The following is a 25,488-nucleotide window of genomic DNA, read 5'->3' on the forward strand; positions in this document are numbered from 1 at the left end:
GCTCCTTCAACACTACCAAATGGCCAGATGAAGGACATAAATTGTAAGGTCTAAAACCTATCATTAGAAGTTCATCTTGTCACGAATTAATTTTCCAGCTTGATGCATAGCTCCAAAGTCCGGACCTTGAACACTTAAAATTTGTCTTCAATCAGCTTAGATGTGGCATTTGTAATGTACTCCATTGGACTATGCCTCACTACATCCATTTTGACACTAGTGCACCCATTGGCAACCCAAGCTATTATCACAGTTGAACTTCGGAATTCATGGAGTTGGTAGATTGCATCCAAGTCAATTAAATCCAAGCATCTGATGTCAGATACTTGCATGCCCCAAGCAAAAACCAGGTTGGCTGATTGAGTTTCAGCAAGACTTGCATGAGATGATGTATTTCTTTTCTTTTTCATTTTTTTTGAAGAAAAATAAAAATGAAGAGAAAATGAAATTTAAAGACCATGTATACTATTAACTCCAGAATATAGAATACAAGGTTGCATGAACAAGGTAAATAAACTACATGTATTACAACATTGAAAATTTTCAAGTTCTCTGTGCTTGCTACTATTTTGTTAATCTATTCTATTTATGACTTTTCAAGGTATTTAGTCTATATAAAACTAGGAACTGATAATTTAAAATTGCAGATTTCAGATGGTTGATTGATATTAGAAGGTTGTAACAACCAGTGATCATCTCAAGAGCCATTCATCATTCTCCAATGTCATAAAACAATTACAAAAGAAATTACTCTCATACAAGCATATTCAAAAGAAACACCTACCCGAAAGGATACTACAGAAAATCTATTTAAAATTGTAGAAACATACATAACAGAATATACAACTGGCATAATAGAAAAGAATTCATAGTGTTTATAGTGAACTAGTCTACAGTCAAAGCAAGAATATTTGACAGTCTTCAGCCACAAAAGTATTGACAGCAGAAGTAGCAGGTTATCAGCTAAAAACATAACAGCGACTTGCAGACATCTTCCTGTAACATTCAAAGATCCCAGATGAATCCTAAGAAACTTTTGACTAATGGAGAAGAGATCTGCCATAGAAAAGAAAAAAGAAAAATAAAAAGAAAAAAAAAAAAAGAAAGGAAAAAAACAGAAGAAGAAAAAAAATTGTAGAGCATGTCAGGTGTGATGAACAACCACCATTTGTATAGCAGACATCATTTAAAAAAAATAAAATAATGCAAATCTAGTAAAAAGAATTCAGCATAGTTCACTCCTAACAATGTACATTTCCATGTGGTGCCTTTATTTTTCTAACAAGACAACAACCAAGATATATGGTAGACATGCATAAAAAAATATCTTCCTACTAGAAAAGAATCCATAAACAAATTCCAATTCAAATTTAAATATAGTCTAAATTTTTATAAAGCGCAGAACTTTAGTTGACTGTGTATGATCTGAGCTCCAAACCTGGGTAAAATCTGAATCGACTACAGAATCAAAAGTAAATATCTGATCTTCAACCGACAACGAATTTGAAATGATAGAAATGACAGAAATTGCTGCTGAACAGTAAAGGTTTGTGGAGTCTAGTGGTAGAGGGGACCACTTCACCCTTAGAGGTGGTGAGTTTGAATCTTGCAGCAAGCCATTTACTAATTTTATGAACTACAGTTTCACATTCTGAGTAACTCAGCTCAAGTCACTGCGAGTCGCATAGAGTCGACTGAGTTAGAAAGTCGACTCTATGAGTCTTCTTGACTCCAGGACGAGTCAGTCTCAAGGGATTCGTCTCAAAATCTTGCCAAGTCAGGTTGACTCAGCCAAGTTTCAAGTCGAATCAGTGAGTTTTAGAACTATGATCTCAATGAGGCAACCTTTCAGGACAAAGAATGAATGAAAAATGCTGATTTGACTTTTTAAAAAAGCAAAGGTATAACATGAGTTAAATGTATTAAAGGCCCGAGGGGGAAGATGCAGAGCTAAAAGATGACTAAGTTGGAAAGAAAAAGCAATTAACATGAGCAATCTAATGTAGTGAAATCTGGAGGATGATGTGTGCACCTGAGGAGGAATTCCCAGCTCCAAGAAAAGAGGACCCATAAATTATTTTTTACAAATACACTCATATTTATGTACATCAATACATAACAGAAATTTGCTGTGAAGGAGTATTATGAGTTCACCTGTACTCAACATCTAGTATCAGTTTGGCCCATCATAGAACTTTGCACACAATATGCAACAGGAAGTGACATCCTGTTTCTCGAACAGAGTCCTTCCAATTGCCTCCACTAAAAGAAACATGTATAATACGCCCAGACACCTAGAAAGGAAAAGAAAAAGCAAATTCATCATTTCTATATATTTTTGCAGGATTTGATGAGCACCATGTCAAAGGCGACATGCAAAATCATAACTAGAAGATTAGCACAAGTAAAATCTGCAGTTTCAAGAGAAGTACACAAATATAAACTTAAAAGATAAGGGTACAATGAGCAGTAAGACATACCAAAAAATCCTCGAGGCAACCAAATAACCTTTCTGACCCCAAGATACATCTTCAGTTCATCCTCCATTTGTTCCTTACTCATTGTTGGGTTTCAATTTGGATTCAATAGGCATTCTTCTGTGGTAATGCAAGTCCCTGAAGAAGGGGAACAAATACCCGGAAAAAAAAGAAAAAAAAAGAAAAAGGCAAAACATGAGAATAATATTGTTAGAATACAATATTTCCACAAACACCACAATTACAATAGAAACAGAAACAATATTGAAATTAAAAAGAAGCATCTACCTTTAAAATGTCTAGCAGATTAACATGGATTGGTGACAGGACAGCAGCCCCAGCAGCGGAAAAAGCGCATCCAGCAAAACCCATGTTAGCATCAGAGAGAGTGTTGGAATGATGCTGGTGAGGGGAAGCATCTAGACCTAAAGATGATGAATTAAAGGTACCCCCATGATCACCTACACCTCAAAAAGCAAGCATTAAGCAAACAAAGAAATGCCTTCTTGCAATATTTCCCACAAAAAAATATAAAGATTCGGAGCCCATCATGAGAAAATCATGTCCCCAAGCACACTCCCAGTGATTTGCGGTAATATTACAATGAATGAATTAAACACGGGGAAAGTTTAAGGCTGAAAGGATTTGATAACCAATTGAGGCATCAATATTAGTAGATTTACTTACATTTGTGCCTGCATTGAATACATTTGAGTAACGTAAAAGATTCTCGGGTTCTATCTTCTACCTGCTTAGCCATCATGCAGAAATGCACATCTGCAATCAATTGAGGCATCAATGTTAGTAGATTTAAAACGCCTGGTACTTTCATCGTGTACTACATCCCATCAATGCAAGACGCTTCCATCATGCGTCTCAACATTACAACAACATATATACACATTTTGGGCAAAATTTATGTTGATGAACCTGCAAAGAAGTTTCACAAGAAAACAAAAATTGAACATAAGGAGCAATAATAGTTCTTGAAGAAAAATAAATTTGATTTAAATAGCCATTCATTTCTTCAACAAATCTGAGCAATGTTTGATTAAAATAGCCAGCATGCAGTCTAATCATAAGGAAATGGCAAAAGAATTAATGATGATGTTTCTTGCTATTCATATCATAGTAAAGAAGGTGACGGTATGCAGAATGTCCTGGAAAAGAAGCACTATTTGAAGTACCTTTCAAATATACCACATTTAGAATGCTCATAAGGTCTTTGAAGTACACAATCTCATCATTGGCTGAATATGACATTCCATAAAAGAGCTCCACCTAGGTATTCATAGTAATCCTCCACTATGGCACATTAATGCATGGATATGGAAAAGTTACCATTCCTCATTATTACAAAACAAAAAAGAAAAAGGAAAAAAATGTCCTATTCATGAATTCACAAAACGCACTCACTCAAGCTGACATGTAGTGAAGACCATTCCATTATTATGAAAAACGCTATTCTATTTATGATTTGATCTCAACATTCAAGGAAAAATTTAATGTCATGGTTTGGGCGGAATTTGGGTGGCTTTAAAATTTTTGACATTGGCCAGTCCTTTAGCTTCTTTTCAATCAACAAGGCATTATAACAATACTTATGTTGGATGTTCTAATAGCATCCTTCAAGGTTTTGGTTTGTACAAGTGAAATCAATAGTTTAGTTATCCCACCCATTGATATGATGGGTCCCACTCTGGTGGACCATCCACCAAAAAATACCAAAAACAGAAAAATCCAAACACTTCAATAGGTTGCCCAACAAATACGCAATTAAGAAAATAAAGACACCAAAGTTCACATTCTAGTAAAAGATCAAATATTCAATAGTTGCGACCTTCCAATATGGGGATTTCCATATCATTAGCCATCCAGGTTGAGGGCCAGCATATTAACAGTTTTTTTATCATCGAAGTGAATAAACAAAGGAGGAATACCCTATCCGCACAAACACATGGTCTAAAGTGGTATATGTGTGGGATCACTGCCTCTAATGAGGTGGACCAATGTTGAATGTTCCCCTCCCATATATCATGTTAGTCCACTCATGGATGGGCCGAAAAGGTATGAAAGAAACAGAGAGATTAAATGTACAATAGTGGTACACGTTATTGATTGAAGCATTTCTTCAAACCATTAACATGCAGATGTCGGCGGCCATGGACAGCAGCAGATATGGCTACCGCTGCCATGGCTGCTGCCTAAATTCTGATAATCGAAAGGGGAAGTGAGAGAGACAGAGACGAAGGAAGAGAGATCGAGAGAGAGTACCTTCGATTTGTTGGTAGCTTTTGTTAAAAATGAGGGACAAGCAGCCTCTTGTGATGGTAGTTGTTATTGATGGAGGTTGGGCGACCATGCATTGGGATGAGATCTGCTGCTACCGCAGATGGGGAAGACTATGGACATCGTCGGTGATTGATGGGTTAGGGTTTGGAGTAGAAAGTAGGACAGCAACGTTACTCTGCTTGCGATGGAGGCACCGCAGGCAACTACGAAGGTTTGGAGAAGAGGAGGGTTAGGGTTTGGAGATAACAACGATCAGGGGTTTGGAGAAGAAGAGTTTAGAACTTGAGCGGGACAAACTAGAAAATCAGCGGGGCAAACTAGGAAATCAGTGGGGCAAACATGAAATTGAGCCGGGCAAACTAGAAAATCAGTGGGGCAAACATGAAATTAAGCGAGGGAAACTAGAATCAGCGGATTGTTCAATACCCCTCCGTTTTCATCGGAATGTGATGTATTATAAATAAAACATCATTGTGGGGCGTAGCAAGCATAATCGGATTGCGTATTGAGTTAGTCAGTACGCTTCCATTGTACTAAGTAAACTCAGTTGGGCTCACATTGAATGTATGTAGTATATCCACTCCGTCCATCCGTTTTTCCATCTAATTTTAGTGGTTTATCCCCAAATTGAAGCATATCAAAAGATTAAGTGGTTCGTACCACGGGAAACAGTGGGCATAATGATTTCTACCATTGAAACCATAGTGGGCTCAATAGTGATGTTTGTTTGTTATCAAACCTATTCATAAGATCATACAGACATGGATTAATAGAAAACACAATTATAAGCTTGATCCAAAACTTGTGTGGGCCCTAAGAAATGATCAACATTAGAAGTTCAATTCAAAATTTCATTTTGTGTGGTCCATTTGAACATTGGATACATTTAGATTTATCGGCTCAAGCCATGAAATTATCCGTTAAGTTTGCCCCGTTGATTGTCTAGTTTGCCCCACTCAATTTCATGTTTGCCCCGCTGATTTTCTAGTTTGCCCCATTGATTTTCTAGTTTGCCTCACTGATTTTCTAGTTTCTGCCGCTGATTTTCTAGTTCCCCCTGCTCAATTTCATGTTTGCCTCACTAATTCCCTAGTTTGCCCCGCTGATTTTCTAGCTTGCCCTGCTGATTTTTTAGTTTCCCTCGCTCAATTTCATGTTTGCCCCACTGATTTCCTAGTTTGCCCCGCTGATTTTCTGGTTTCTCCCGCTCAATTTCATGTTTGCCCCGCTGATTTTCTAGTCTGTCCTACTGATTTTCTATTTTGCCCCGCTGATTTTCTAATTTCCTCCACTCAATTTCATGTTTGCCCCGCTGATTTTCCAGCTTGCCCCACTGATTTTCTAGTTTCCCCGCTGATTTTCTAGTTTCCCCCGCTCAATTTCATGTTTGCCCCGTTGATTTTCTAGTTTCCTCTGCTCAATTTCAAGTTTGCCCCACTGATTTCCTAGTTTGCCCCACTGATTTTCTAGTTTCCCCCACTCATTTTCATGTTTCCCCCGCTATTTTTCTAGTTTGCCCCGCTCATATTTCAGTTTGTCTCATTATTTTTCTAGTTAATTTACACCGCTCATATTTCAGTTTGCCCCGTTAATTTTCTAGTTTCATCTACTCATTTTTAGGCTTGCCCCGTTGATTTTCATGTTTCCCGTGCTCATTTACATGCTTGCCCTACTAATTTTCATGCTTGCCCCGCTAGTTTAAGATTCTTACTCTTACTCGGGTGATAGACTCTTAGAAGTTTCAACACCCGGTCAAGCGTACGAGTATCCATACGTGGTGAAATTCCACTAGTGTGAGTGCATGGGGGTGTGTGTGCGTGTGTAAAAAAAAAAAAAAAAAAAACATTCTAATTTAAGAGATATGCTTGTCTAATAAATAGACAAAGAAATGAATTAAAAGATAGAAAAATATTTTTATATACTTAGATATGATATACATGTTTACATAATTATGTATTAGAGAAAAATGTAGGAGAGAAAAAAGTTCTCTCTGTTATAATATAAAAATAAAAAATAAAAAATCTGTCAGACAGCCGTGTGACTGCTGCCGAACCGGCGGTAGTGCCGCAGCTTTCTGTGCCCTTTTTTTTTTGCTAGGTTGCTTTCGTGGGTCCCATCTTGAGGTCTGTGTTATATCCAAACTGTCCATCTATTTGGTGAGCTCATATTAAGGCTTGAGAAAAAAAAAAATAAGATAGATCTAACTATCAAGTGGACCACACTGTAAAAGGCAGTGGGGAATTGAACGTCTACCATTGAAACCCTTTCAGGGGTTAATGAAGTTTTGGATCATTATGAAATTTGTTTTTCCTCTTCATCCAAGTCTTTGTGACCCTATGAATGAACTTAGATGGGGAGGATTTCTCACAAAAATCACAGTGGGCCCCAACTTAGACGGAGGAGGATTTCTAATGGTTGACGCTCATTCAACACTGTTTCCTGTAACGTGGTACACTTAAGATTTGGATATACCTCATTTTTTGTCTCATACCATAAAATAATCCAGAAAAATATATGGACGGCATGGATGAAAAGCATAAATCATGGTGGGGTCCACAGACCACTGACGATCTGCCATTGGCGGTTGGCAGGCGGAGTAGCCAATCCGTTTACGTGAAAAGGAGGGGTATTTTCGTCCTGGAATTTGTCGTCCGTACGAGGAGGTCTAAGTGCGTATGTTAAGTTTGTATTGTTTCAAGAATATCCAATGGATAAAAGGTGAGGTCCACAGTCGTAAATTTCTCTATTTAATTCCCACCGCGTGGCTAGCTCGAATACATCCTCCCGATGGGTTGCAACACTGTACGTACAGACTTTTGTCTCTGAATCCGGATCATCTTCAATTGATCCAAACCGTCCATATGAAAACTCTTCACTTTGTGCGGTGAAAGATTACAATCTCAATTGAAGTTTTTCAAACGTCAATAAATATTTTTTCCTGCTTTAAAAATATACGGTCCACAACCATTGTTGAATGAATGGCTTATAAATATTCAATCTGAGAAATTTTTTTCTGAGCATTTCTAATTTAATAGAGCCCCATCAAGGAGCGGCGAAACGCAAGGCTAGAGTTTGAACCTATCTTATTCTAACGCGGGAGATGGGCGTATCAATCAAAACATCTTCCGCACTCTTTTAAATACCAAATATGGCACTCTAGGGTGGATTTTCCGCGAAGCTTCGTAAGTTGTTATCGTCGTCTAACTCCGGAATTTTCCTGCTACCTTCGCAGAGAGAGAGAGAGAGAGAGAGAGAGGAGAGATCTCCGGTTTATCTTGTTCGTTCGTCTCATTCATACATCACGTCCGTTCATCTCGCCGATCGGTTGGAATTCCGACTCTGCATGTAATCACCCGCCAAACCGCTCAAAAAACCACCTAAGTAAGCGGGGTATATTACTAAAAAGCCCTTTCTCTATTTTCCCATTTTCTCATTCCAGAGAGAGAGAGAGATTTGTTTCTACAGCGAGAGGTTTGTTTCTACAGCGATTTTGTAATACGCGCTTACGCGCTTCTGATTGGACTAGTGCCGTGGGCCCATCGGGACTACCGGCTGGTGTCATCTCTCCTGCATGACAGCATGAGCTCTTCATCTCCATCAAAAGGCAAGGACCATGGCTCGTCGCCCTATCACAGGTTCTGTGGCGACTTGGAGTGCGGCGCATCCAACGGCAACTGTAGCGATGACGACGAGGACATGTTCGACATCCCGCCGAAGAAAGCCCCACTGGAGCGTCTCAAGAAATGGAGGGCTCGTTTGGATTCTTGCTATTCCCTCTCAATTTCTCGATTCGTTTTCAGTTTCTGTATCTCTGTTTGGATTCGATTGCATTGCGTTTTGGTTTGAGGCTATTGTTGATTATTAAGAATGTGGGGGTTATTCTCGGCTCCCGGCACCCATACACTAGGTCCCGATCCTGGGATTCTAATATGATTTTGATTCGTAATGAGCATAACCATAAACATAACCCATGAACAATAACCACAAGAACACCATCACAAAATCTACTATGATCAAAAACTTTGAGTACAATGCGTATGAAGGGAAATACAAGATAGTGATAATAATAGAAACTCCAGAAGCTTGACTGCACACTCCAACTGCGGCAAAACTACGGCTGCGTCCGGGCGTCACCTGCACGCATCAATCGTACATAAGCTTATAAAAAGCTTAGAGGGCAGTATAAGTGTATGCGCAATATGAGCATGCTCAGAATGTAAGGTCAGAGTAATGCGGAATCATGCTGATGAAAACATGAATACAATCAGTCGTACCAAGACTATACGATGCAGGATATGAATGTTATCGGTCATATCAAGACCATGCAATGCGAAATGCAACTCATGCATGTCAATCCTCATCCACATGTCAATGCAACTCCTCACTAGAGCATCAAATATCAGTACGATTCTTATTTTGAATAATCACCGGGGTTTAATACACTCCAAATGGCACTGTCCCTTTCCCAGGTGTGCAGTCCAAGTGAGCGTAAGAAACCTCACTATCCGCCTGACTAATAGTCTGTCAATACCTATCCGACACGTCGATAGCAGACCCATTCACGAGCTGGTCAAACTCAGCCTAGTAATGCCCTCTATCCTCGGGCGAGTAAGGCCACACTCCTTTCCAACCGACCACGACACAGTGGGAGATGCGACCTTCTGGTATTCGGCCCTCGTGCGCTCATGTATCCACTCGGTCTTGACATTAGAGTCATCCTCTAGTACCATCGGGTTTAGAAATTTTCACCCAGGGACATTTATGGCGCCCCGATGCTAGAAATAGTATTTCCGGTGTCCGATCCTGCCATCCACGATGTGCCTTTGGAGGTCATAGCCCTGATGTCGCTAGGGCGTGCAGTAATCATGTCATACAAATGCGAAGTGCATGAATCACACTACCAGTCATGCAGCAATCTTGTGCGTACCGCGCGCTCATGTAGGGCAACTCTGCCTATCAGGGAGCCCATAAACAATCTGCCTGAAGGCATATGCTATGATCAGTCACTCCTCATATCAAGCATACATATGATGCCTATGAGCATGAATCATGGAATCATACTAAATATGTTATATGGTAATGGATTCTGTTCATACCGAAGATGGGCCTAGACGGTCTACACAATGCAAGTATGGGCCTATCAATGGGCCCTAGGGAGAGTTATAATGTAGACATTTAATCATCATTGCTCTTACAATGTGGATGTCAAACCATCATTGCTCCCAAGGCACGGCCTGCCATGAACATCATTACATAAACCTTGGTGGAATCACATATTGTAATGGGCCTTATTTACATCTCGTTGGGCCTCGACTTAAGGTCTTCAAATACATCAAATGGGCCGCATCACATGAGACTCATATATATCAAAGTGGGCCTTAACAACGGGCCACAAATACATCAAGATGGGCCTAATCACATGGGCCTTATATATATACCAAGGTGGGCCTCAACGGACAGCCACAAATACGTCAAGACGGACCTAATCATATGGCCTTATATATATATATATATATATATATATATATATATATGAATCATATCAAAAGATCAACTGGACCACACTCCAAATAATAGTGGCGACAATGATTTCCACCATTAAAAATCCCACAGGGCCCACCGTTATGTTTTGTTTCGGGATCCGACCTATTCATAAATTTACATGGAGATAGATGAAGTGAAAGCAAAAACATCAGCTTGATCGGAACTACAGTGGCCCTTAAAAAGTTTTGAACGGTGAATGTCACTGTCCCCACTATTTTTAAATGGTGGGGTCTACTTGAATTATAGATCTGTCTCATTTTTAGTCTCAAGCCTTAAGATGAGCTTTCAAAATGGTTGGACGGCTTGGATGCAACACATGCATCCTGATGGGCCCCATAGATGGATGGCGTGGATAAGACAGGTAGGACCCATGGAACATGGTGACGCCACTCCAGCAGCTATGGCTAAAGTGAGGTACACCAGCCGTCCCACCACGGTGTGGGTAAAACACATACATCAGTGGGTCCCACATGGGGCCCACCATAACATTAACTTTCCATCCAATTTGTTAATAAGGTCATGTAGACCTGGATGCAGAGGAAAAACAATTTTCATAATGGTCCAAAACTTCTGGGACACCCAAAAGGGTTTCAATGGCAAACATTCAATCACCTCTGTTTCCAGTGACGTGGGCCACCTGAGTGTTGTATATGGCTGATTTTTGGAGGGGGACCCACTGCCTTGAAGGGGCCACCAATGCACGGTGTTGATGTCCAACACATCATGGTGGGGCCCATGGCTGGGACCACTGTTCCTTGCCTCATTCACGTCCACGACAGTAGCATCCTACGCTGCTGACGCTGCAGCAGCAGGCACTGTTGTATGCTTTATTTTTATTTATTTTTGAAACATGATTTTTTTTTGGATTTTTCCAGATGGGGCCCGCATCAGTAGAATCCGACCCAACCATTGGTCTTTATGGCTCGAGACAAGCCAAGCAAACCCAATATTTGACATGTTTCGGTGTGTAGAAAGATCAAAGTGAATTTTAACGATGAAAACCACTGTTTTCTATGCAATGGCCCGCCAGAAAGTCGGATTTTCTTCATTTTTCGGCTCAACGCCTAAAATGAGTCGGGAGATGAGATGGACGGCATGGATTAAATCCATACATCAAGGTGGGGCCTACATGAGCGGTCCACCAGAAGGCTTGAACCAAGCTGATATTTTTGTCTTCATTTCACGTCCAGTGTCCCTGGACGCTAGACGGTTTGGGGCACAACGCATACTTAAGGTGGGCCTTGCTTAGGTGGGCCACCCCATGGCTAGATGGTGTGGATAAGACATACAACATGTGGGGTACATCCTGGTGGGCCACACGGCCACATCATCGAAAAAAGAAAACAAGGAAAGAGACGGAGAGAAAGAAAGACAAGAGAGATGGTTATGGAGGGGCCCCGCCACTATGGGCCCCTCATGATTACAACACATACATCAAGTGGGTCCCACAACAAGTGGGCCCTTAAAAATTGAAATTAACAGTCAATCACCCACCTATTGCACTCCTCATTGATCTCTTAGCCTCCTTCGTTCTTTGCCTTCAATGTTAATGGAGGTAGATGATGAATGAATGGTTGAGATGTGAGATGAGAGGGTGAGAAAGTGGGTCACACTTGTTGTTTTGGAAGAGAGCTTGGGAAGGCTTGGACGTGTAGTATTTTGGGTTGCTTGGGAGTGAGTTTTTGAGAAATGAGAGAGAGAGAATTAATGGATTAAAGGGATGGATGGAATGGGCGTTGTAAGGAAAGGAGATGGGGAAGCATGGGTGTGTTTGAAATTTTGTAAAAGAGGGATGGGTAAGGGAGAGAGAGAGTTGACTTGTAGAAAAAAGAGGGATGGGTAAGGGAGAGAGAGAGTTGACTTGTAGAAAAAAGAGGGATGGAGCTTGTACTTGAGGTATGGGGTGTACTTGACTTGAGTGATTGATTGATTGATGGGACATGTTATAGAGATTCCCTCGAAATTCGCAACGCGTGACATTTCTTCGGACTGAACGTGGGCCCACATCTCCTGGCCCGGGTATTGGTTCGGTGCGCGAGTCGGGCGTTGGAACCGTGGTGAAGGTGCGGTCGCTAAGACACAAATTTCGGGTCGACCTGACTTTGGTATGCAAGACTCGACTTAGGATCGCGCGCAAATGTCGGATTACGGGTCGAGAGTTGCCGGAATTCGACCGGGAGGACCCCGAAAGCCTACGGAATGGTACGGTCTCGGATACGGGTCTTATAGGAATTACTGCAAAAATTTATTTTTTAATATATATTTTAATAATAAAAATTATATATATATATATTATAAGTGTTTGAAAAACACCTTTTTTTGGGTTTTGGGAATAGTCCCACATTGGAAAAAGAGGAGAAGTTTTTTGGGTTTAGATGAAAGTGGTGGATTATTATAATACTTACCCACATGATCCAAAGGAGAATGAAACTTATGTGTTCCAGTGCGTAGCACTGGAACACCTCGCGCCTGCGCTCGAGCTTGGGCTCGGTCTCGGTCTGGATCTCGGTCTTGGGCTTGGTGCAAGGGCGTGGACATATGAGGCAGTGTGGCTGTAGAGTCACTAGTGGTGCACTTTGCACTTCCACATCGTGTCGCAGAGGGTCGCTCCTTCGCGACCTTATGCGAACCGAAGCGAGATGTGTGCGAGTCGCGGTGCGACTAAGTGGCTAAGGCAGATGGCTGGTTGGAAGAGAGACTAGAGGACCGAATAAGGGTCTCTCAATATATATAGAGGCTGGAATAGAGCTGTTGTGGCAGAAGTGTAACTCCTCCTGCAATTCATTACAAACAATGTAGAAACTGCTGCATGTGGCTAACCCAACAACTAGAAACAGCTAGCCACTGTCTCACAACAGTCAGCATGCATCAGCTTAATGGCCCATGCACAACAGCCATAAACAACCAATAACGGCTAGTTTTCTCCAACAACTAGAAAACGGTCAAAGGAGTTTATTTCCCTGGACCATAACCCCCAGCCACCAATGCCTATATAAATAGGGTCTGGATTAGTTTCAAAACCATCTCTCAACCCACTCCAGCAGACCCATATGAACTGAGATAGTCACTCCTCTCCTATACTCTAGTGACTCTAGCAAGACAGAAAGTTTGAAAATTTTGCTTGAAAATTAAATTAGCATTGTGGTCTAGAACAATTCAACTGAACCAGTAGCTGTAGAACAAACTAGTGCAGTGGTCTAAATCACAGAACTTCTCTTCTATTTTCTTTTTGGGATTTTCTCTTTTACTGTATTTCTGCTAGACTGTGTGTAACGGAGTTCCAGTAGTGGGCCTTCATGTTTGCTGAACGTAGACCCTCATCAAGCTCGTCGTATCTTAGAAGTGATTTGCCTGTAACCTATCAACATACTCAATTCACTTGAGTAGGGGCAAATAACGCTTTAAGGACAGTGTTTCAGACATGCTTAAGCCTATCCTTATTTCAGATCAATTTGGATTTTCGATTTTCATATTTTACAGAAAATATTATTTCTATAAATTTCATAACATTCACTTCTACAAAAATTTATTTTCTGAATTCTTTTCTCCTTTTCATACAACAATATCCCTCTATTTAAAACCCAGTTTCTAGAATTTGCTATCCTCTTCACAACACCCATCTACTTAAAATCGATTTTTTGAATTCTCTATTCTTTATATAAGAATACCCTTCCATCAAACCATTACTTATTTACATTTGTTTTAGTTTGTCAAGATGAAAATGGTGCATTCATCGAAGAAAGCACACACTATAGGTATATTTCAATAAATTGCCCTAAACCTTAAACCGAAAAAATTTATCGTGATCCATAAAAGTTTTGGATTAAGCTTGTATCTGTGTTTTCCGTTCATCCATGTCTACATCATCCTATAAACATGATGGATGACAAATAAAACATCACTGTGGGGCCTAACAATGTTTCAACAGTAGAAATGATTATTCCCACTGTTTCATGTGGTACAATCCACTTGATCTTTGAATATGCTATGATTTTGGGCTCAACCCCTTGAATTAGATGCAAACACAAATGGACGATGTGGATAGACCACATTCATTCAAGGTGGGCCCAACTCAGTTTACTCAGTATGATAAGAGCATGCTGAGCAATCTGATTCCTAATTTGCTAGAGTTCTCATTCCATTTCACCTATTTGTAAGATAATTTGCTCGAGTTGTCAGGGATATTGCCCGAGCAATTCATGAAATTGATAGAGAAATCATTAAAAATTGACCGAAAACTTCAACAAACAAATTAATGAAATGCTCGATCAATTTCATGAACTACTTGGTCAATTTCACCGATGTACTTGTTGAATTTCATATGAAGCTTACTTAATTTCATTTGAAGCTCGCTCAATTTCATGTTAAGCTCATTCAATTTCATTTGAAGCTCGCTCAATTTCATATTAGGCTGGTTCAATTTCATTTGAAGCTCGCTCAATTTCATTTGAGGCTCTCTTGATTTCACACAAGCCTCATTCAATTTCATGTTAGGCTCCTTCAATTTCATTTGAAGCTCGCTCAATTTCATGTTAGCCTCACTTTATTTCATTTCAGGCTTGCTCAATTTCATGTTAGCATCGCTTAATTTCATGTTAGACTCATTCAATTTCATTTGAAGCTCGTTCAATTTCATGTTAGGCTCGTTCAATTTCATTTGAAGCTTGCACAATTTCATCTTAGGCTCGTTCAATTTCATTTGAAGCTCGCTCAATTTTATGTTAGCCTCGCTCAATTTCATTTAGGCTCATTCAATTTCATTTGAAGCTTGTTCAATTTCATTTGAAGCTCGATCAATTTTGGGAGCTAATATTACCATGACTTTCAGCACCAACTATTCCCTGCTGTCTTGAAAAATCAGCAGTACCGCAAATTACCATTCCTCTAATCAATCCTCAAATGCTTCCAGTAATCATGTAAATTTCTTCATTAGAAAGTGGCAAACACATGAATACCTCCTGATATAATTCTTTCAACCGCACATAGTGTGAAAGTCGATCAAGACATGACATCCCTTCCCACAACTACCGAGGCAAGCAGAATTGATGGGAACATGTCTTGATGGATGACACCACTATTGCAAGAGTTGAGATTGAGCAAGATCCAGGTGAGTATTTCTAAGAATGTGAGTAAAATGGAGTTCGAAGAATCTAAACTTTCAAAGAAAAGACAACAAGAGCTCACAAGAGTTCCTAATCGTGCCCAGCTTACACTTGATCATATCGAAGAATGAGTCCAACAAGCATCAGATAAATTTTTGAATTTTCTTAATAGGATCGACGAATTATTCGATCGCATTGAAGGACCTTCGATCCCATCGAAGGGCCTTTTGATTCATCCCATCGAAGGGCCTTTTGATTCCATTGAAAGAGTTGTTAACTGGCCGTTTTATAATTGTTGCAAATTGGTTTCTTATAAAATGGCATTCAGTTATTGAGAATTATCATGAGCTTTTGGTGTAATAGAAGCTTAGATGATTCCATGATCATATCTCTCATCCCAAGCCTCTAAGTCCATGAGGTCTAAATTATATTTACTGTGATTCATCACTTGAAAGAGGATTCTAACCTCAATGAAAAAGATGAACTTGATCTCCACCCTCTAAAACACCCATCTAGGTGAGTTTTCTAGGATTACAACATTTTCAATAGTTGTAGGAATTCATTCAACCTCCTATCATCTTGGTAACCTTAAAGGAGTATCACATGCAAGGTATTTGATCTTGGAGCTGAAGCATTGGCAACGCATCGACATCATTATCGGGGGGAGCATTTGAAGAGAGGATTCAAGCATGAGAGCTTTAAAGAAGCAACTCAAAATCAAAACATCAACGAGACTCAATTCGACAAGTAAGGTTGTCATTTATAGAGTTCATGTACACTCCTTCCTTATGTAGAATTGAGTGTAAGAGTTTGATTGTCAAGCTTGATTAGTCTCTTGTATAGAACCATGATTCTTATGTAAGACCTAAATCAAAGTCCCTATGTAGGCCACCGAACACGGGTGGCGGGAATAAACGTAGGTCCTTGGAGTAGGTCTGAGGTTTGTGGCAAGCCTATTGAAAACCATGTAAGCCTCTGAGGGAGCTGGTCCTTGTGTAGGATTGTGAAGGTTAGATGTGAACTTGATTTAAAATCTTCGATAGTAAAATCCAGGACACTCATGGGTTGAGTGCATCCGCCAAGAGTACAATAGGAAAACTAAACCACTATACATGCTTGTGTTTGATATTGTCTTTTGAGCACTTGTTTAATTATGCTTATGTGATTAATTGTTGAATTATATATATACATGATTAAACGAATGTTAGAAATTAATAGGCAGTACATCTCACACACACATATACACTATCATATTTATAGACTATTTTCTTGACATGTTGCATAATTTGTAGTATATGTTATTTGGACATTCTATTGGCTTGAAAACCTTAGAATTAATTGCATTACTTAACTTTAATTGGAGATTAATTTAAGTAGGCAATTGTATTTTAAAATGCGTAAATTTTATTTGGCCATAATACCCCCCAGGACATAGCCTTCATTCCATATCTTTGTCAAGCTTACGCGCATAGCCATGGTAACCCACCACGAAATTTCAAGTCATACCTTGTACAATAAGTTCTTCTATAGAATCTTTCATCCATTTTTTATTTTTATTTTTTTGCTATATCCTCTTGAATTTCTAGTGATTCTTTGGTTGACTCTGTATTCCCATCCCCGACCTCCAAATTAAACATTTTTGGAAGGTATATCATGTTCAGATATGGTGTTTGTCACGGCCTTCCCACCTCGTTCATTATCCTTTTCTACCACAATTTCCCATCTATCAATCATTTTATGAAGTACATTCTTAAGTCTATCAATCATTTTATGAAGTACATTCTTAATAGTGTAGCAATCTTCAGTTCAATGACCAAGCATGCGATGATAATGGTAATAGATTCTTTCTTTTGTCTTCCGGTTGGGGAAACTTAATCGTCTCCGCAGCTAATAGTTGATTCATCATGGGTGCCACATATTCTTCTGTGAACGCATATCCTCTGTGATCCGTGTATTGTCTTCGCCGCCACATAACCATTCCACCAACAATGATGCTCCATGGATATATGCTCATGTAGTCAAATCACGGTCATGCCGACATACTACCATTCACACGTAAAGGAACGAAGATGGAGCTCATGGGTCTAGTCTTACCCTACTAGTCCTCGTTAAGGAATAAAATCCAAACCAACATCCATGTATCCAAACAAAACACCTTTTTCAATCTTCTAGTGTCCAATTCCAATATTTATGGGCTTACTTGGGCTTTCAACAAAAATGGCCTATAAGTCCAATAGTTTAGCTCCGTTATTTACCCATTGGGCTTGAATTTTATATCACTTTCCCATTTGCCACTAATGGTCTCACCTAAGGCCGAAGCCCATATGTGGGCCTACTCCATCTAGAACCCATGGCCCATGAATTTGCTTACTAAAGCATGCTTCCATTTATCCAACTACTATAGCATGTTACAATGTCATCATCAACATCAACGACATACAAAACCTTCATCCAAGTGGTCCATGCGGTTGGTGTGATCCAACATCATGAGGTAAGCATTCATATGTATCAAGGATTGGGCTCCACTAAGTGTGGACCCTTTGTAATCCAAAAACACAAATGCATAAGCCCTTGGACTGTCAAAGGAATAATATATTACACTTACATTGCCAAATGGGCATAATAGAAACATAATATCACACTACATATCTCACCATGTATACAAAGAGAAGGACCCCAAGTATTGACAACATACAATAATTAGATGGACAACACATTGTGAGGCACCACGTTTGGGTTCCACATGTGGCCCGCACATCAGCCCACAATTTCAACCCCTGTTGGGCCCTAACGGTTCCATTTTTTTGGTAAACAGGCCTTACCATTTGGCCCCCACGCTAAGGAATTTGCGGTGTGGACCCAAGTCAAGTGCATCAAAAGGAGTCACAAGGGCTGCCCAAAACTAATGTGCAGCAGCATATACAACACATACATCATAACGAATCTCATGGCATGTGGTCCCACTCGAAGGCATCCAAATTTATCCACTAAGGGGTCCCACAAACAGTGGGCCCCACTCGCTGTCCTAGATAGACAGTGAAAATGTGTAACAGAAGAATTCCAAGGGTCCCTGGAAAAAGTAGGACCCAATAGCCCATGAATTTGCAAGTGTGGGCCTCAATTCCACTAGTTGTTGTGACGTGGGCCACTTAGAATTTGGATCTTAAAATGATTGGAAAGAAGGATGGATGGAAATCATGGTGGGCCCAAGATTTTTTTAAATGACGGTGTCAAGTCCCATTGTCTTATGCAGTGTGGCCATTAAAGCTTTGGTTTTGTTTCAGTTTTGGACCTCCGCAGGATGATGGTTTGGACCACTTGATGGATGGCATGGATATGAAATATATACATCAAGTGGGTCCATAAGGTAGTCTCACAAGCGCAACCAAAGGAGAGTACGCAGCCCCTACACGCTGCAACCATAGCGTGCAGGGCTGCACAATGTTAAGAAGCAGCGTGTAGCTATTGCTACTCCTTTTTTGCCTCTTTTTTTTTTTTTTTTTTTTCATTCTCTCTCTCTCTTCGTCATTTATTAGTGATTCCATTATTCAAAAAAATAAATCAGATCCAATTATTAGGTGGACGATACCATCAGAAAAGTGGTGACTTACCATTAATAGGCCACAAGTTCTCGATAAAAAAAAAAAAAAGAAAAAAGAAAAAAAGTGTTGACTTACCATTAATAGGCCACAAGCTCTTGATCAAGCTGATATTTGTTTTTTCCCTTCATCTAGACTTATGTGACCTTATCAACAAATTGGACTGTAAATAAATATTAAGGAAACGTTAAGGTGTGCCTTAAGAAGTTTTTAATGTTAAGATGGTCAATCACCACTGTTTCTTATGGTTTAGTCCACCTGATAATTAAAGCTGCTTAATTTTTGACATAATACCCTAAAAGGATATGGAAAAATGTATGGATGGCATAGATACATACTAGATACATAAAGGTAAGTCCAAGGTAACTCCACGGTAAGGGCTACATTGTCTTGGGTGAGGCCAGGCCCTCCCCTAATCTGATCTCAAGGGTCACCGCAGAATTTGTCAGAGATGAATGACCCCGGCCACAGAAGTTCATGTGCCCCTGTTGTCGTAACCTATGTGGGGGCAAAGAGATGTCTGTGACAAATCCACTCTGTTGGCTTTTCAAGACCACAATAGGAAAGGAATATAAATATTAGACGGATCCAAAACTCAGGTTGGCCACACATAATGAGACGGTGGGAGTGGATACATCGACCGTTGAACTGGAGTTGGCAATGATGTTTATATGCCATCCAAAATCTCTCATAGGGTTTTTACCACTCAGATAAATTATAAGCACAAATATCATCCTGATACAAAACTTTTGTGGCCCCCACGAAGTTTCCAATGGTGGGAGTTCAACCACCGCTGTTTCATGGGGTATGACCCACATGAGTCCTGGATCTGCATGATTTTTAGCCTCATGTCCTATTGTATTCTTGAAAATTTGATGAACGGAGTGGATCTTCCATGGGTATCTATGTGGGCCCTACACAGCTTTCGACAAGAGGGGGCATAGCACAATCATATACCTGTGTCGGGTTTGTGTGGGTCCCACAGATATGTATGTGATAAATCTATTCCATCTATATAATTTTAAAGACAGGTTGGCCACACTAACAAAACAACGGCAACAAAATTGTCGACTGTTGAACCTTCTTGAATCTGACCATGATGCCCGTATGCCGTCCAAACCGTTCATAGGGTTATTACCACTTCAATAAATTGTGGGAACAAATATCATACTGATAAAATAATAATAATAATAATAATAATAATAATAATAAAAAACTTATATTACCCTACCAATCCCCACTGTTTCATGTGGTATGTCCCAAATGTGATCTTTCAAAACATATTGAAGGGAGTGGGTTTGTCACAGGAATCATCATTGATCAGTGGCCAAACCAGGAAAATAATGTGCCATTGATAAATAACAACATTCAAACGTGATATATTCCATAAATTTGTATATAAGATCTAGGGCTAGCCTAATGGATGAGTTGGATGTTGTGAACTAAGGTCTTGGTATCGATTCCCTGGTCCTCGACAGGTTCACTGGACTAGCTGCGGCTCGATGCCACGTGGAACTATGCCGCTTCCAGTAACTTTTGACGCCTCCTACAACATGGCTCTCTTCCTGATCTCTCTATTTTCCTATGCGTGGCACATAGTAAGGTCATGATTTTCTAGTACCTCAGATTTGTTCTGTTAAATTTCAAGCGGATATATGATTTAGAAGCTAGGTTGGAAGTTACACACTATACAGACCGTAACTTATAATCATAAAACACAATTTATCTAATGGGAACCCAATGTGCTGCGGCCATGGCCCAAAATGTGGTGGTGATCGAGTGATCCATACATAGTTAAAACCGTTTATGCCATAAAGTGGGTAACTTCCAATCTGTGAAGTACATGTAAAATCCAAAACCGTCTATGCCATAAGTGGGTAACTTTCAATCTGTGAAAATACATGTAAAATCTAACCTTTCAAGTAGGTTGACACCACCGTAAAGATCACCTTGTGTAGAAATTATCAACTAATCAATGGACCAAACCATGAAAACAATGTATTGCATTGAGAAATAGCAACATTCAAATGGGTTTATTCAACAAGTTTGTATATAGAAGATTTCTAAATACATTGATTCCCATGGCGGGGCTAGCCTACTAGATGGGTTGGATGTTGTACACAAAAAAGGTTGGAAGTTACACACTGCATGGACCGTAATATATGATTGTGCAACGCAACTTATCTAACAGAAGCCAATGTGTCTAAAAGTCTAAAAGCCAATGTGTCCAAAAGCCAACCAATGGGTCTAAAAGCCAATATGTCATGTGAGCCGATTCATACAGTGATCCATACATAGTTAAAACCATATGTGCACAAGAAATTAAGTGAATATCTTCTAATCCGTTAACTGCTTGTGAAATCCATTCCTTCAGATAAGTTGACACCACCATGAGAATCACCTTGAGTAGAAATCATCAACTTATTAATGGGCCAAATTGTGAAAATAATTTATATATAGCCATTGAGAAATAGCAACATTCAAATGTCATCTATTCGATAAATCTATATAGAAATTTTGTGAATAGCTTAATCCTAATGGTGGAGCTTGCTACTGAATGGGTTAGATGTTGTGCACACACGGAATATTGAAAGTTACACACTGGACCTTAACTTGTGATTGTGCACTGCAATTTATCAAACAAATCATCTCTAAATGTGGATAACCGAAAGCAAACTCCATAGATACCCATAAACAAACGGTTTGCATCCTACCCTCTGTTGGGCTCACGGTGATGTAAGTGTTTTATCCACGCAAGCTCCAATGCACCACACCAAAAGAAGTTGCAGTGAAAATGACACCCATCGTTGAAACTTTTCTAAGGGCCATCCCCGGTTTTTTTTTTTTTTTTTTAATGGTGGAATTTCAATCCCCACTTTGTGGTCCACGTAAGCCATGTACCTGTCTCATGTTTTGTCTCATCCTTTAAAATGATCTTAGAAAGAACTATAAACGGCGTAGACAAAACACTTGCATATGACGTTGGACCGCCCTGCCCACGTTTAGGAAATCAGATTGCCGACTGAGTTGCTCGGTACGCACCTATGATATAAGTGACAGTGACAGGAGGAACATTTCCTATACGTCGCCCGTCCTTTAGATACCAGAAACAAACCATATATATAATTTCTAATCTATTAGCTGAATGTGAAATCCATTCCTTCAAATTTGGAAGAGACCATCATGATGATCAACTTGTGTAGAAATCATCAAGTCATCAGTGGACTTTAAAAGGAATGTAGTGCCGTTTGTGGTGTTGAACTGAAGTACTGGATTATGTTTCACGATCAACAGGCACTTTTGACTTTGTTGTCTGGATTTTCTTAGCTAGCTGGATTTTCTTAGTAGTTTCTAAAGACACGCTATCAGATGCATTCCTTGAAATATAAATTTGAGATGCATTCCAGGGAGCATATGTCCAATACAAAAACCCGCTTCTCCATCTCTACTCCCAGCACCAGCTCCTCCTCCTCCTTTCACCCTTGTGACCATGCCACTCCCCAAACAATCATCCGATGTCGAAAGGCAGGCAGCCAACACCAACATCCACAACTCCAGGAGAGCGCAGAGGCTGAGATTGGCTGTCCGAGGAGCCAACGAAGGGTTGGTGTCCACAGCCTTGCTGATGATGGGAATTGGAGATTTGAAAAAGGAGAAAACAGCCATGATCCTCTATGTGTTCACTGGACTAGTTGCGGGTGCAATTAACATCTCCATAAGAGAGTTCGTCTCTGTCTACCATGATATAGAGGTGGCCCAGATGAATAGCCCGATGCAAATGGCGGCAGTGTCGGCTCACGCCTTCTTCATCGGTGGGATGATTCCACTGCTGACGGCAGCATTTATGAAGACACACAAGGTGGTAGGGGTGGTGATATCAGTGACCTTGGCATTAATGCTCTTTGGAGGTCTTAGAGCCAAGTTGGGGAGAAAGCCAATAGGGAGATGTTGTTTGATGGTAATGGTGGAAGGTTGGTTTGCAATGCTTATGAATTTTGGCTTAATGAAGTTGTTTCAGTCTCTTTCTCTTGGGTAGTAAACGAAGGTATCCTTCTCTTCTTTTTATGGTATGATATTGGAGATTAGATGTTTGTTTATGTTATTGTCTTCTTCATATTATTTTTCTGTTTTTTTCTTCTTTTTCAGATAGAAATAATACTGCTATTAACATCAATCAGTACGAGTACAGAGAGAGGAGTTTGTTTTACATCTGTGGCCACGTAGGATCGAACGTCTGTTGCAAGCTACAAGAGACAACATGTCGAGATGATCGATCTCGTTATTTGAATAGTCCTTTTTATCTTTAAACAGCATAAATAAACAGTTTTTCAGTGAGAATTCTATCCTTTGATTTTTATGGTTGTATGAATACAATTGAAAATTTTCATTTCCTTTGTCCAAATCATCCTTTGAGATTAAACTTATTTAGTTAAAACAAATTGATTTGCAGAAAATGGACGGTTCCTATCATCAGACAAGTTAGCATAGCCCCCACTGTGCCGAGATACGGTCTATATTTTACGTCGTAAGAGAATATCCATTTTGTTGCATATAGATGTAAAAACGACTCGCTCTATATATATATATGGATTGATCGTGGCGCACGTGTCAACGTATCATGCATGTAAAAGGCCTGGCCCATTTGATGGGTGTCATCAACGTAAACAAGCCCCGATCCCATATCTAGGATAGTCCACTTCCGATGAGTGGGGAATCGGAGGTACATATGAGATGTTGGCACGTGTGGCACGATTCACATAACGACTTCATTCACGGGTCAACGACCACAGACACATAAGACGCACGCAGCACCCACGCCCTACTGTGCCGTGCTGGAAATGCTCTGTGGGCCCACCATGATGTATATGCTTTATCCATGCCGTCCATCCATTTTTGACCACTCATTTTGGCCCATGAACCCAAAAATGAGGTAGATCCAAATTCAAGGAGGACCACACCACAGGAAACAGGGTTGATTTAAAGCCCACTATTAAAAACTTCTCAGGGGCTACAAAAGTTTTTGATCCAAGTAGTATTTGTGTTTTCCTTTCATCCTAAATAATATTTTTGTTTTCCTTTCATCCTGGTCTGTTTGAACTAATCAACAGGTTAGATGGCAAAGAAATATTACAGTGAGCACCAGGAAGCTTTTAATGGTGGGTGTTCAATTAACACTGTTTCATGTAGTGTCGTCCACCTGATATTTATACCTGTCTCATTGGGCTCATGTCATAAAATGAGCTGGGAAAATGGATGGACGGCGTGGATAAAACAAATACATCATGGTGGGCCCACATAGCTTTTCCAGCACCACACGGCACCTGGTGCTACTCTACGCAATCCGAGTCCATCCGTAGGGAAGCGGGTTAGGTGTTACCCTAACTGTGTGGGCCCCACCTGATGAATGGATTGTATATCCATGCTGGCCATCCCTATTTCCATCTCATTTTTTGAAGTTATCCCAAAAAATAAGCAGATCTACATCTCCTGTGGATCACATCACTTGAAATAGTGTTGAATGGACCATAAAAACTTTTTGTAGGCCACAAATGTTTTGCATCAAGTTAACAGGTTTGCATCAAGTTAACAGGTTGGATTATCTGCTTACAGTGGGCCGTGGGAAGTTTTTAATGGTGAGTATTCAATCACCACTGTTACTTTCCTGTAGTGTGGTCTACCTCAGATTTGGGTCTGCTTAATTTTTGGGACCAAGATCTAAAATGGTCCGGAAAAATGGATACATAAAAATTCATCAAAGTGGGCCCCACACGGTAATGCAACACCGACCAAGGTGTTTCCCCTTGGTAGATAGAATTCGATGTTTGCTAGCTTGACACGCAGATTTAAAAGCAGTGTACATGGCAGTTGATACAGGAGCACTCAAAAATTATCTACTTTGACCTATGATTGCTTAAATAAAACCGTCCAAATTACAAGACCCACTAATCCAAAAGTTGATGTTTGCTTATTGTCAGTTTGGTCACACTAAAAATCATGATATCCCCCACTTGAATATAGATACGATGAGATTTCATAATATTGTCGATGCAAACTAAAGCATCACTAATCAGCTGCAGTGGATAATTAGACAAATGTAAAAGTCGCATATCATCGGTTCCATCTGAATTGAGGGTCACACAATTTAGACGGCTCAGTTTTACTTGGATGTAGCTGTACAATTTCTCACTGTTGGGCACCAAAATCAAACTCTGCCACAGGTCCCAAAAAATAAATGCTTACCACCCCAATTGCAGAAGGGAATTATCTGATGCTCTGGCAAGGTAGGTTGCTTGATATTAGACACTAAAGAGTTGCATGTGTGAATGCCCTTTCAGACATACCTCCCACGGAGGTGGTTTACACAAATCCATTTTTCTCATTCGTGTACTCGTTTCAGCTAGTAGTCAGGTTTTTTGTGCCACATTTTGACAAAATCAGATTGGATTTATGAAAGTGCATCCAAAATGCAATGAG

General features: G+C 40.0%; 2 protein-coding genes across 2 annotated transcripts; one reads left to right on the top strand and one right to left on the bottom strand.

Annotated features, from left to right (window-relative positions):
• Positions 1 to 2,519: 2,519 nt before the first annotated feature.
• On the bottom strand, positions 2,520 to 5,034 carry LOC131236001 (uncharacterized). The gene is made up of 3 exons (XM_058233096.1): positions 3,165 to 5,034; positions 2,766 to 2,938; positions 2,520 to 2,615 (listed from the first exon to the last, which is right to left on the bottom strand). The coding sequence occupies exons 1-3, from the start codon at positions 3,307 to 3,309 to the stop codon at positions 2,583 to 2,585; spliced, it is 351 nt and encodes a 116-aa protein (XP_058089079.1). The 5' UTR covers positions 3,310 to 5,034; the 3' UTR covers positions 2,520 to 2,582.
• Positions 5,035 to 8,348: 3,314 nt separating this feature from the next.
• On the top strand, positions 8,349 to 23,068 carry LOC131236002 (vacuolar iron transporter homolog 2-like). The gene is made up of 2 exons (XM_058233098.1): positions 8,349 to 8,574; positions 22,422 to 23,068. Exons 1-2 carry the CDS (start codon positions 8,349 to 8,351, stop codon positions 23,048 to 23,050), a joined length of 855 nt encoding a protein of 284 aa, XP_058089081.1. The 3' UTR covers positions 23,051 to 23,068.
• Positions 23,069 to 25,488: the final 2,420 nt, after the last annotated feature.

Source organism: Magnolia sinica, unplaced genomic scaffold, assembly GCF_029962835.1.
Source record: "Magnolia sinica isolate HGM2019 unplaced genomic scaffold, MsV1 ctg110, whole genome shotgun sequence".
Taxonomy (NCBI): domain Eukaryota; kingdom Viridiplantae; phylum Streptophyta; class Magnoliopsida; order Magnoliales; family Magnoliaceae; genus Magnolia; species Magnolia sinica.